The sequence below is a fragment of the Chelmon rostratus genome, chromosome 6 (genome assembly GCF_017976325.1).
Source record: "Chelmon rostratus isolate fCheRos1 chromosome 6, fCheRos1.pri, whole genome shotgun sequence".
NCBI lineage: Eukaryota > Metazoa > Chordata > Actinopteri > Chaetodontiformes > Chaetodontidae > Chelmon > Chelmon rostratus.
The window spans coordinates 6743173-6757917 of NC_055663.1; the positions used below are offsets into that span (position 1 = coordinate 6743173).

General features: G+C 44.0%; 1 protein-coding gene across 4 annotated transcripts in view; it reads right to left on the reverse strand.

Moving 5' to 3' along the window:
• LOC121608520 (septin-7-like) overlaps positions 1-14745 on the reverse strand; it is a 43958-nt gene that overhangs the window by 11798 nt on the left and 17415 nt on the right. For all 4 annotated transcript variants that reach the window (XM_041939826.1, XM_041939825.1, XM_041939827.1 and 1 more), the window contains exons 3-8: positions 12189-12295; positions 5774-5874; positions 5515-5649; positions 1759-1876; positions 883-975; positions 169-265 (exon numbers count right to left, since the gene is read on the reverse strand). In XM_041939826.1, coding sequence (XP_041795760.1) covers positions 169-265; positions 883-975; positions 1759-1876; positions 5515-5649; positions 5774-5874; positions 12189-12295 — 651 coding nt within the window. The remainder of the gene's footprint in view (positions 1-168; positions 266-882; positions 976-1758; positions 1877-5514; positions 5650-5773; positions 5875-12188; positions 12296-14745) is intronic.

Genomic DNA, 14745 nt, shown 5'->3' on the forward strand with positions numbered 1-14745 from the left:
TCTTTCTTGAAAACTGGCAAAATCTTTTTTAAATGTTTCATCTTAACCCCTTGTGAACCCTTAAAGTGTGAGCACTTCTTTTCTAGTTCATCTTCTAGGCCCTTGCAGTTTGACCACGAAATGGAAGTCGTGTCCTTCCTGTCTGGCAGTGGACCTGAGTGAACCTACCTTCAGCCACGCCCCATGGGTACTGGCGACCTCTGACCTTCTTGCCGTTCACCTCGATCACCACGTTGCTGCCGACCACTGCCAATGGCATCTTCTCCTGGAAAGAAAAACAACTTTCCTTTATTGCCAACAAACTGCTACATCTAACTCTTCATGGATGGAGTAACGCTACCACCTGGAAAGACTGTTTCTCAATGTCTGATTGGTCACTTCCTGGTGCGACTGACCATACACATGCACAGGAGGGTTTAAACAACCAAATGGTGCAACATGACCAATCAGCTACAATAGCTTTGTCCATTTTGCACTCCCTGTTCCCTCAAAGGGCAGCTCTGCCAGCATGGCTTGCTCGTGGTCAATGGCAAAAATTCACGTGTCAAAGGACTGCACTGTGACACTCTCACTGTTTTGGATGCTGCACTGCCACTGATAGCTGACATCAACATGATGTCAGACCGTGGTCGGCTCTCGCTCGAGGCAGCAGTTACTGTGTTACATGGACAGCGATCACTAGTGAAAGTTCTTCAATGGGCTTGTTTATAAAGCTGGTGAAGAGTTATGCAATTAGGCTGTCAGGCATGGGGGAATGGGACAGAGGCAGCTGCAGGGGTTGGATCCTGACCAACTCTGGCAACCAACCTCTGGCTTTCTGCGACTCTCTCAATCAGAAGTCCTCATATCAAGTTTTACTAACAACACTGTGTGGTCCATTACCTTGATCTTCCGGATGAGTTTGTTGTCCTCGTCGTCCTCCGTGTCTGGGAATTCATAAATCTTTATTTTGTGCTCCTGTATCTCTTTCATTATCTGGCGAAGGGAGAAAGCAGTCAGAATGATGGCAGCAAATACACTTTATAGGCCTCCACACATACATGTAGCTCAAGAAGGATTTTCATTTCTAGTTAGGTTAACAACTCTTGTACACATAAAGGAATAATCTGACATTTATGCTGATTCAAAATATACTTATTCGTTCATTTTTCTGGGAGATCAGTTGACACCACTTTAATGTCCATGTGTGAAGTATAGAGCTGGAGCCAGGCAGTGATTAGCTTAGCTTAGCAGAAACACTTTCCCAAGTTGAAAAATATGCCTACCAACACGTCTAATGTTGTACCTCATTTCTATAATCTGTACACAAGTAGAAATATTACAAAGACAAATTTTAGGGAAAGGGTTACAACTATCAAGAGAGGGAGTAATGTACTGGAACTGTGTTTCTGATCAACAAGCGTCTCAGTATATCCAGCTATCCTTAGTCTTTCCAGCCTCTCTGCTAAGCTAGGCTAGATGCCTCCTAGCTCTTGCACAATAAGGAGCACAGAGAGAGTGTCATCCTTTCTGTGAATGTGCCTGTGTTAGCCAGCTGACTAATTTTCATCTGCAGGTGAGATGTCTCTTGGAAAGAAAGTGAGAACTTTAAGCATAGTTCCAAAAATGTTTACTGCTTCACATGTATATGCTGCTTGTAGTGAATAAAATAAGATGCACACATGCTGCAAACTGTTTTATGTGTTCACCTTATTTGGACTGTAGCAGCAGCACAACCTTTTAAATGAATGGAACACACACACGCACACGCATAAATACCTGTTTTTTAAAAAGCTGGCACTCTTCTGGGGTCAGAGTGTCGGCTTTTGCAATAAGAGGGATGACGTTGACTTTGTCATGGAGTCTCTTCATGAACTCGATGTCCAGTGGCTTCAGACTGAAGGACAGACAGGAGAAAAACTTTGACCAAAATCATCAACACGTCAACAGAAATCTATTTATTTTCCTCTACAGCTGAGCAACACCTGACCAGTGTGGTACACTCAACAGGTCTCTCATAATAGACAAATGCACAGCTGAACAAATGTGTGTGTGTAAGTCACGGGTAACTGGTGGCCTGCCGTGGGTGTACCCCATCCCTCTGTCAACATGAGCTTGGTACGTCTCTGCCCTCTCATCACTGAAAAGGAAACTGTAAGCCTGTGTAGGAAACTGAATAATGGCAACCTCACATGGGCTTGTGGCTGATTACAGTGAAATAACTTCATGTGGATCAGCACAGCCCCGTCAGGCAGGGTGACACAGCCTGTGAAACAAGAATTACGCTAAAGAAACAGCCCCAGTGGGCTTTCTCAGTTTTCAAAGTAAATGCAGTTCAGAGGGTCACCAGCAGAGGGCCAACTACAACCGCACTTTACAGGCAGCCCACAGAAAAGAAACAATTAAGCCAGCTGAGTTTGACTGACTTCTTGGCTTGTGTGTTCTTTTCCTGAGTTAATAACAAATAGTTTTGTTTTGCTGGGCTGATGAGGGATGGTCTTTGTAACACTCCCATAGGCTTTCCACCCCTGTCTGATGATAAGTGGGACTTATATTCAGTGGTTTGGCCAGAGGCTCCGACTCAGCATGAGGTTGGTGGGCTGTCTGCAAGTGTGGGCAGTGTATGGAGAAAGTAATATGTACTGCATAAAGGGAGAAAATTCTGGAATACTATAACTGTACAGGGCAGCTGCGGCTCAGGAGGTAGAGGGGGTTCGATCCCCTGCTAATCCTGTTCACATGTCTAAGTGTCCTTGGGCAAGACACTGAACCCCAAAATGCTCCCAATGGTCAGGTGAGCACCTTGCATGGTAGTTCCCTGTCAGTGTGTGTGGATGGATAAATGAGAGGCAAATTGTTTTTTGGATAAAAGCCCTAAAGGAAGCAAGTCATTAACCATTTACTTGATTGAATACTTACATCAGGTTGTACCCAAAAAAAAATTTTTTTATTTCTGTACATTCAAATGGTGCATGCTATGTGTGGACATGTAAATGTGTGTGTGTCCTTATGCAATGACTGTGAGTAAAGGGGGTTGTTGAGGTATTCATCCCAGGAATGCAGGAAGACATAGAGGGCAACAAAACAGCTGTTGAGAGGTTCACCAGTTCACAGAGGGACGCAGAGGCTGTGTGTGTGTGTGTGTGTGTGTGTGTGTGTGTGTGTGTGTGTGTGTGTGAGAACTTCTTGGTAAGAACGGGGTCAGGTCGGTGTGTGTAATGCAGCATCAGAGGAGTCCTGGAGTGAATGCCGTCCCAGACCAAACAAAAGTCAGTGTCTGGTTTAAGCAGAGGGAGACCTGAGGACTGCAGGAGATACTGATTGTCTAGGCACAAAATGCTTTTCCTGTCAGTGCTAAAATAAATCATCGATCATCGATCATCTCTGCGTCCTGACAGTGATTTATCGAACTAGCCGCACTCACTGCTGGAACTTTTCCTTCCGCGTCCCTTTGGTATTTTGGGATAGAAACTATCCCAGACAGGCTAAGCTTGGAAACATAAGTATGCAGTTTACTTCTAACCCAGGATTTGTAGGACATCAAATGTTACAGCTCAGAGTGACTTTTGGAAGCAGCAGCGTGCAAACTGCAATTCTGCAGCTGTTGCACAACATTTGATTGTAAACAGTCTGCTTAGAAACTACATACTAGCAAATTCCTGTGGAGCGACAGGAACAACCCAATTACCTGATATATTTATCCAGAGAAGTGAACGACTTGCCAGCAACTCGGTAGCTAGCTTGTATTTATATCAACAATCCTGGAATACCAGAGTGGGGCATGCCACAGTAACTTGTTGGGATTTATTGAGCTCTCAAAGACAGAAGTGCAGGAAACTGACTTTCAAACTCCTTTCAGACATGCATCTCCTTATGGAAATGTACATGCAATTTTGTATGTCATGTCAAGCTCCTGAGTCATTTTAATGTAAAAGTCACGACAGCAATCTAACAAGGTCTGCCTTGCCTTAATGTTTACCATGATCACCATCTAAATTCAGTGTGTTAGCATGGTACATGACATGAAAATCTGTACCTTCATGTTATCCATCCAGTAGCTGTTGAGATATTTCACTCTGGACCAAAGTGGTGGACACTGGACAGACTGACTGACCACCATTACTATGCCTTGATCCAAGCCGCTTGCATGGCTAAAATCCCTCCTCAAACACAAAGCATTCATAGCTGATACTCTTAACGTTTGTAGACATGTTTTCTATGTCTCATGTGTTGCTCTTATTCTTGCCCCTGGCTAAATGTGGCTAAGAAGCAGCATGAATATATTTCAAACTGAGCTACAATGACGTTTTTATAGCAGAAATTGGTTCAGCACCCTGAAAATCAACAGCAGTGAGTCAAATTTAGCCGGCGCTAAGCCTGAGTGGATGGATGGATTTTGGGTTATGTAGAAATAGAGCTCCACATTTTAACTCATGCTGTACTGAAGAACAGGGAATGTTCCAGTAATACCAAGTGAACACACACACACACACACACGCATGCACACACCATCTGAGACATAGCAAGATGAGAGAAGACAGAGTGTGTTTGTCTGAGATGAGAGGCCTGCCTCTGTGAGCTGTTCCAAGCCTCCACTCTGATTGGGTGATTCAGTGATGGAGAGCAGAACTCTACTGAGCATGAGCAGAACTGGGTTATATAACCTTTGTGGGTCACAAAAAGTGGCTGGCTGGTGTGCGCGCACACACACAAATGCACGCACGTCTGCATGCACGCACACAGGCAAGCACACACGCGCACACTCACACACACACATTTACTTCAGATTCAGCTTGTATAGCCGGCAGGCGATAGGAAGCTGGATAGACATTTAAAGGTAGACTTTCCCTCACAGTAGGAGTCTCTAGGCCAAAGAGAGGTCATACAGACTACAGGTTTTCATCTCATTTAAACACTGCATCAACTGAGTTCAGGGACTGGCACAGCACTGTCATTTGGACCAGTACAGACCAGTCGCTTGGTGTTTCTGAAGAACACCTTTGAATACAAACCGGCTCGCAAAGGGAGCATCTCGACCAGAACACAACCATCTCCCAAATGCTTAGTTCACCTGGCTAGAACTGTGATACTGTATGAGATCACAGCCTTGGAAGAAACTAATCAATATTTATTTTATCTCATTTTATGAACTTGCCTGTCATTCAACGATTGCTGCTCTGAACCTCCAGAGCCACAGCCGCCCCCACCAGGTGGCAATGATATGCTAACATGATAATGAATGTTAAGAAGTCACAGTTACTCCATCGGATATTGATTTCTGAAAGACAATGCCATTTATTATGCAATGTTTGATGCAATTGTGTATTTATTTTGTATTTTGGGATGTGCCATTCTGTTCCTTCTGAAACCACACAACACGCACTGTCATAAACTGAAGGTCTGGTCATGACATTTCAAAACATGTCTCAGCACAGGCAGCATCAGTGTCATAATTCGAGTGATTAATGTCATTATGGCCTCATTTTGTGTTACATTTATAGTGTGTTATTACACCTTCATCTCATGCAGACTTACCCGTGTCCAGAGGGCGCTATGAAATACAGGCAGCAGTGGACTCTATTGTCTGGCATGGACCTGCGGTTCACCCTCGACTCTGCATTCAGGAAGTCCTCGCACTTACTGTCAATGTAGTTTATGACTGGCTGCCAACTGGGAAGAGGGAGAAATGACATCAGAGAGAGAAAAGGGGAAGAAATCAGATAATAAAGAACATATGATCATTTGATAACATCTAACTATGCAGATGTTTGATCTGATAGTCTGCACTCCTCACCAGTTGCTGTTGTCCACAGCGTCTCCAAACCCTGGTGTGTCGACAATGGTGAGTGTCAGCTGGACCCCTCCTTCCTTAATCAGCACTTTGGACTGCTCCACCTGAAACACACCAGCATTCACACTATTTAGTACACTACTGACCTGATTCAAAACCTGTGCCTCACATTTAATTCTAGTTGTTGCAGTGTTCTGATAAACTTTCTGTGTTTGTTTGGATTCAACACTTTGCAAACATAATTCAGAATTCATTTGATGAATGTTCCCACACACAATAGCCTATATGTTTAAATATGCGACACTATCCTACCCACACAGGGCACTGATGATACAGTATCACACTGCAAGTGCACCCACGCAGCCTGCTGCAAGATTCATAGATACCAATATCTGCTGGTTGTATGTATGAGGAATCTCAAATTCCTTCTTCTAAGCAGCAAATATTTGGAGCAGTGATGTCGTGTAGGTAAAGGGTGGATGATGACCACTGAGTCCATTCTAAACTTTAACTCCTGTATTCAGCCAATCCTGAAACTGCTGAACTCTGTAACCAGCAGTTGCACACTAAATCTTGCATGGAGGAAAAACACTGCTGCACTGATCTCTATGGGCTGAAAGATTAAAAATCTGTTGGTATTTCTGATCACACCCAGCTGTGACGCACTGCACAGCAAAGGGTGGGGACAGAGCTTGCAATAACCACTGGATTAGCTTGGGTGTAGTTGCTCTTAGAATATGGTTTATGATTTATTAAAATCATGGATTTGAGGCCACAATCGTTCCAGCATGGGAGCGGTGCATGAACAAGAAATCTCTTAATGGAGGATGTTCAAAACTATCGGTAACACTGGAGTTTTATGACATGTTATTCATGTGTAGCTTAGCCGGTGGTTACTGGCATAGCACACCTGAATCTCCGACTGCACTGTCTGCAGTTGGCTGCATTTTGGGTAATGTAGTTGTCAGGTTTTGATAAGAAAGAAGTATGCATGGAATAAAAAAAGGACAGTTCTCCAATTCTACTGCATTGTTTTTGATAATTATTTAAAAAAAAACCCAAAAAACTATCCATTATGTGTTCGCCAATTTTACAGGAGGGCAATGCTAAATCAGTGGAGTAGTCTTATTTAGATAGAGGGTAAAATTGTATGGTTCTGAACCACCCTCTTGGCCCTTCAGTGAAGGTGGTCACTCCTTTTGATGTTGGTCAGTACAAATGACACTTTTGGTTGGAGTTATCAACAAGAGAACCGACTGTTCAGTCAGATGTAAGTGAGATAGGTGATCTAAAGTTGGCATGTTTTGTAGACTGGGGTGATTCAGCAGGCATGTCAAACTCATTCCATAAAGGGCCGTGTGGCTGCAGGTTTTTGTCCCAACCAAGGAGGAGCACATCAGGCCAACCAATCAACATCATGGGATCACTTAGTTATCAGCTGAAGACTGAGATCAGCTGATTAATTGATTCCAGCCAGGTGTGCTCCTCCTTGGTTGGAACGAAAACCTGCAGCCACACGGCCCTTTATGGAATGAGTTTGACATGCCTGAGATAGAGGGATGCTGGAACAATGATCTGTTCAGACTGACTAAAGCTAATATTAGACCTGGCGAATACGTACAAAATCAACAAAACAGTGCACACGGAGACAAATGACGCAAGTTTAAAACTTTGTGGTTAACACAAGCCCGATGTTAAGTCCGAACTTACTTTTGTGGGCGTAGGAGTGTCCTGGTTGTGAAGTAACTGCAGGGACAGGGGTGGGGTTGTGTGTCTGGGTTTGAAAGCATTTTGTGATTATATGTGGGGTTTACTCAAGCAGAAACAGTGTGAGTGAGTGAGTCTTCATGGTCTCTACTAGCTGATTTACATACTTAACTTCATACAAAACAGTCTGCCTAGTAAAATACGTTATATATACTCATGCATGGAATGGTGACCAATGATGGAAGGCAATGCACGTCACGACAAATGGCCTAAAATGTGCAACCATCTCTGTATAATCACTGAAGCCTACTACTAACCTAAAAGGCAAATGCTACTCTATCTATACTATTCAGCATATGTGACATGTTATAAAAAGGTATACCTGGTCCTGCTGACCACTCCCAGTCTGCAGTGCCACAATACGCTTAGTGAGGCAGGCAGTGCTAAAATAATCCAAAATCCAACATATTATTATATAATTATATAAGAAAATGGCTGTCTGATTGAGTTCTATGTGTGGCTTTAGCTTGCAACAGAAAAAGCAAGACAAACAAAACCATTCCATCCATATATTCACATTCACTCCCACAGATCCATCGTTTCCTGCAGCTCGTCTGCTATTCCCTCGCTTCGCCACATACTTTCACAAGGCCATCTAGTTATTTTAGGATCACCCCTTTAACTCAAACTACAGCCCTCTCGCTCTAACACAAACATTCTTCGGCTTCCACAAACCTTCAGATAATCTGTGTGACTTTTACAGCTGAGCGTATATATCACGCACCGCAGTCGCATGACATATCTGAACTCCAATGTGCATCTAGCGTGTGTTCAAATGTGTGTTTGCATTCGAAGTGTTTGTGAATGACATGCCAGCAATCTCAAAACCAAATCTGCTATTTCCACCAGTTCTGCGAAGAAAAACAGATTGGAAGAAAACCTCAAAAATGCCGTCAGTCTCAACACCATCATTTAAAAGAAATCTGATCCGGGGGAATGGGAGTGAGCGACAAAGCATGAGAGATTGTTCTGGAATATAAATACTCTGACCCCGTCTCTCCCCCTCAGCCTCAGACCACAGCACCCACGGCAAGCACACTTACACACACTAACTGCTACTTGCAGGAGAGCATGTATGCCCACGTTGCGCTCTTGGGGTTCACATGAGGTCCGGTGTGAGCAACGGACCGAAGAGGATGTTTTCAGTCTCGCCAAAACAAGAGTAAATTTAGCTCTGCACTGGAGCAAAGACGGGAACATAACAGAGCTGTTGTGATACAAAAGATACGACATCATCTGATTTGTCTCTAGAACCTGTTATTTAGGACACAGTGCAAGAGTGCAGAGATACAGAAACAAACTGAAAGGTGTATGTTCAACGGCCAGGAGCAACAAATCACCATCTATGAACCAGTGTACTGGGAATATTTATGCTTAATTTTAAGTATTGTAGAAATTTTAATGCTGGTGACAAAAATATCACACCTACATTTTTTTTTCTGTGACGAGTAAGTCTACTGATACCAAAAAGATGCTTTTTTTCAGTCTGTTACTTTGAATTTGTTTCTGCGAAACCCTTTTTTTTTCATTTAACGACTGAAAACAAAGATGTCAAGTGTTCATTTTCTCTTAACACGAGCAGCTGCACAGAAACTGCCAATCCAAAATAGGCTAAATTCTGACTGGCACTATTTAAGCGTCATTCTTTCAACCACATATCTGGTTTAACTGAAGTTCCATTCTAGCATTCAGACATTCAGCGCCGCGGTACCGCGGACACGTTTCAGCCGGCACCAAAAAAAAAATGTTCAACACTCGGCCCTAAAAATCTGGGCTCGTGGAAGTCTGTCAGACTGTTATTAGCGTACCTCAAAAATGCATCCCTGGCCACATTAAAATGGTCCAATAAAGTCTTAAAAAGCTCACTTGAGAGATAAACGATGACAGACGCGATAAAATGACCAAACTGTCATGACTGTACACAGGCTTGAGCTTGACTCTGTCAAGTGGCAAAAGCTGGCCTCAAAAAGCTGGTCAGATTCATCACTGTTTGATCAGCACGTTCCTGGTTTACGCTGGAATTTTGCCAGTTACAGGCGATACCTTACTCAGGCCAAGCTTTAAAACAAACTGCTAAATTTAGTGGTTTTAAATATTGGGGTGACCGGACGTTTAGTATCAAAAGCATTCTACTGAAACAAACTTCATGAATCCATTCAGTGGAAGCGTAGCCGTGACTTTTCAGCTGAATTTTCTCGCTCCTCGGCCCACACAGAAGCACTGTTGGCCAGCTGAGTGGCAAACGGAAGAGCTGGCTTCTAGGAAAAGGCAGTTGTGGGTGTGTGGGTGACGTGCGGTTCAAGTGGGAGCTAAATTCTGCTGCAAAGTGATGTGCGGTGTGTTGAGAGTGTGTGTTTGTGTGGGAGCGGTTCAGAAGATTGGGCAAACAATTTATTAATCAAGCGAAGAGGGGATGGTTTTTTTAGTGTGTACGTGTGTGAGTGTGTGGGTGTTTCATTTCATGGGAACATTCTTGCCCTGCTGTTGACCCGATCAGGCGACAGGGGAGGTACAAGGACTCTCGCCCAGCTCCGTTTTCATTTGTCCGTCCCGTCACCTCTTACAAACCCATCACTGCCTCAGTCCTCACATACTCTCTTCAGTTTTACCGTGCTACATCGTCTTCCTCCCCCACCACACTCCTTCTCTGCCTCTCTGCTCCTGCTGCCTGCATCCCTCCTCTTTCTTCCTGGCTACATCGCTCCTCCATCCACAACCCTTCTCTTCCGCCTTACAGTAGCTGCACTCACCCTCTTCTTCCTTTTCACCTCCTTCCCTTTTCCTAAGCCCGTCTGTCCTCCGCTCCCCACTGCTGATCCAGATGCAGCCTCCCTCCTCCTCCTCCTCCTCCATCTCAGTTTGTCATAACCATAAAAGGACAAAACCAGGCCTTGTGGCGTTGCTGTTTCCTTCTGAGTTCATCCATCCTTCTTTCTCACTCATTTTCCACAGTACTCCATCCTTCTCTCATCCTCCTCTCCAGAGTACTCCATCTCTTGCTCCCACTCACCTTTCTTCTCTATGTGCTTCAGCTTTTTACTCTCAGTGGCAGCATGCCAACTAGGACTGGTTTAAGCAATGTGGCTTTGAAGTCTAACAATATTTTTGTGCTGTTGATGTAAGCAGCTATGTTTTCTTGTGAAATGCAGTTTCCAAGAGTTCATATGCAAATCAGTTAATATTAAGGAACTCCTTCCCAGCGTACAAAAACATTTGGAGAGACTCATTCATTGGTTAACTTGCCTTTCAAGTAATGAGGTCAGAGCTATGTAACACACTCTGGTTCTTCGTGTTAGTACCAAGTCAGACACAGCTTAGGGATAGGAGGCAACCTACATCTTCAAAGGTAATGATGAGGTTTATTATTTAGGAGTCTAAGCTCTCAGCATCTAACCAATACACTGACAGACAGGCAGGGAGCACCATGAAGGGATTTCAAACATCTAGATAAGAGTAGCTTCTAAAAGCAGCAGGGATGCTGGACGTGTTACAGAGACAGTGGTCAGAGAGAGCTCGTCTTTGACTTTTTCACCCGTCAAACCTGACTCACGACCTTTTCTTATCTGTACTCTCCACAGGCAAAGTTCAGACAAAGGTGGCATCTGAAGAGCTCTTTGTTTTGCTCAGAGAACAGTCACTATGTAGGAATGCAAGATGCTCAAATGTTTGCAGATATCTTAGAACTGATCGTTTTCATGGTTGTGGTTAGTGTTGCGATCCACGGGTGACATGAGAGAGCCGGTTATGGTGGGTTCAGCATTTTTGCGAAAGCTTGTGACATGTGGAAATAGCTGTCCTTTTTAACCCATGGAGATAATTTACACACATGAGTGAAAAAACTGAAAACATTAGACATGACGTGCATGAAGTGAGTCAAACAGCTGACAAGCAGCTGTGTTGGGTAAGAGATCTCTACATACTGAGCATACACAACACAGGTCTTCAGTGTTGGAAATCAACTTTTTCTTCCACCAGCCAAGACACACAGAGACCAATGAGCTTACAGTAAATCTGCATTCAAGTAAATAAACCCAGTCCAGCTGAGAAATTACAAATGTTTGAACGGATACTGACAGTCTCTCTCTTTACCATCTGCATGAACAAATACATGAAGTTCAAACACAGTTTTAACCAACTGCAGCACCTCTGAGCAGTGGTGCCCACCCACCGGGCAGTGGACCAATACTAGCCTGATAATCGAGTCATGGTTCAACCAAAGCGATCAGTTGTGAGAGAAGAGGTGAGTCAGTTTACAAAAACATGCACACAACGGTCACAAAGATGTGGCTATTTTTCTGGCTTTGGCACAGACAGATGATCCCATTCTTAATCCTGCCTGCAGACCCCTGACATGTATTGGCTCTGATTGGGGAAATAGCTGTAAATGAGCAACACTAGACCTATTTGAATTGCTGTGAGGTCACTGGTTCATCACCTACTGAGCTACTCAATCTGCTTGTGCTGTGTTCCTATTACTTCCCATTATTACAGCCCGAGAGTTTATTCGGAGGAAGTAGGGGAGATTAATCATCCTAACACTTCTGGTATAACATCTGAACATTTGACCTACTTCCAAGCAATACAATACATGAACTAAACATAAAAAAAACTGGGTGCTGGGAGTGATGACAAATGAGTTAAATCACCTCACCTGCACAGTCTTCTTGATGCGCTGGGAGGGTCCAGGGTAGTCCTTGGAGTACAGGTCAGTCAGGAACAGAGAGTTGATGAGTGTTGATTTCCCAAGACCAGACTCACCTGAGGAAACACACACCCAAATTTAGCAAAGTTAGACATATAGATAGAGAACATTATTAATTGAATACTGTCCCCACTTTGTAGCAAAGAAATGAAAATCGGGCATTTCATATCTTATTTGACATGAGCGCAGCAAATGGAAAAGACCAGCCCTCTGGCCACATGTTATGCATATGCTCAACTACATGCAGACACATGCACGCATGCATGTACGCGTGCATGTGGGCGCGCGCACACATACACACACACACTACCTCACACAGCCTGGAGGGACGGGGTTGGAGCAGAAAAATAAAATAGATTCATTGTCTGTAAGGGAAAAGGTCAGGAGCTCGTCTGCCAGCAAGAAAAGCTTTCAGATTGAGGGGATAAAACATTTCCTCTTCACCTCCTGCTCACTCTTTCCCTCACCGTCCTCATTCATCCACTCTTTGTTCCTTTCACTAAACGCTTCCCTTACCTATAAATCTTTCCATTTCTCTCCTTACTGTGCCAACTTTCCATTCCCTGCTCCCGTACGGATGTTATGGGCAGCAGTTGCACAAACACACAGTTGACATTTACTCGACAAAGAGCACGGGCAGTCCAAACATACACACTGCATACACTCTCACACGCACACACAATGCCGTGATTGATGGCTGAGCATCTGGCTCGTGTCTCATGAAAGCGTTGGAGGAGTGTTTGGTTGGAGGGGAGGAGGGCTGCTTGTCCTAGCAAGACCTCTGACTGAGTCCCACAACACCATCGTGCTGGTTACCAGCGTTTGAAAATCTCAGGCTGCCACTACCCCGGCAATTTGTGACCAAACACCAAGCCAGGGTGAGTACACAGTATCTTAAATGGGGATATAGTATATTATACAAAATGCAATTTTTCATGGCTTTTCAGAATACATGTATCTGGAGTACTGGAGACCCCTAAAGTATGAGAAAACACCACCCTCCCTCTTTTTCTCTTGCTCATAACAAGTGCTCCGAAAAGCCAGCACAAAGCAGGATTCACCTGAAAACCGAAGCTCGAGGATGAACCGATAATGACTCATGCTCACTTAGAAGTGGTCATGTTTTTTCTACTGTTTATCTTGCAGGTTAGCCTGGTGAACTTAGCATTAGCTAAGCTGCAGGGCTAATGTGGCTCACTTTGACAGTCAGTCAGTCAGTCAGTCAGTCAGTCAGAATCTCCAAGAGAAATTGCATAACATGAAGTCTCATTTGAAGACAATTAAGTAATGAGAGCAGTAGGTTCGATGGGTCATGCTGCTTGTGTTGGAACACTGTAGTGCAATGCAAACTCAGCTGGCTTTGTTATTACACGAAATGATTGTGGAGTTCTGGTTTTCCAGTAAAGTTACAGTGCAATGGCAGCACCCAAACTTGTCCTCTACGAAGTATTGCTGTAATGTGCCATGTTCTTTGCTAATGAGAAAGAGATTTTGGAGAAGTAACACATTCTCTACCGTTGGAGTCATTTTTCACAGTCACTGTCTAATTTTCACTCTCATATGAAGTGAAATACTTACACTGTAGTCCGGTCTGTCATAAAGCAGAACAGTGCTGCAACACTAACAAAACACAGCAGAGAAAAGATGGGATTTTTACTGGCTTTATTTCAGCCGTTGCGATGCACTAACATATGCCCAGATTGGCTCAGGACAGCTCTACTCACTCTACATTATATACATTGTATGGATACAAATATTTGTTCTCTTTCTGCCAAGTCAGCCACCTGCTAGGGGTGAACATTTGCAGAGAGAACGGTTTCATTCATACTTTCCACAGGACATCTGTGTATTCCATCAGTCCATGTCAGCGTGGTGTGAACCCCCGGTGGAGTCCAGTCGTTACCCCTTCTTAACCCCTCGGCCTGCCCCCTGTGTGTGTTTGCTCAGTTATGGATGATATTCTGTCACTGTGTTGAGTTAAGAACGCACATCATCTGGGTGTCTCCTGCAGCCTCTACACCCAGATGGCGGCAGACTAACCTGTCTGATGGAACGTTAGGAGTTAGAGGTCAAGCACGTGAACACACATGAACACACAAAGGCCATTTCATGACGAGACAGCACAGCTGTATGAAAGCCTCCTCCTCCTCTTCAGTGCTGGGTAAATTGCTCCCAGCTCTGCAACGGAGGAAAGGTTATCTAAATATGGAGGGGAAAGGAGGGGTTTAGAGACTGAGTAATAATTCAGTTCTGCCAGCTAGCTGCTTAATCATTGTATTTGGTCAGGTAGCCATTGCGGTGTTCCTTGTTATATTAATGATGGCTGCACTTTAAATTTAATTTTCCTCCTTTGTTGCTACTTAGCAAGCTAACAGTTTGTTCCAGGTATCTGAAGTGATCTTTGAGGCAGCATTATTTAAACAGGCTGTAAAACCAAAACAATGACCTGAAAGGCACTAAAGTGTTCCACTGAGCTGAGCTGAACTGCACAGTCAGGTGATAATCC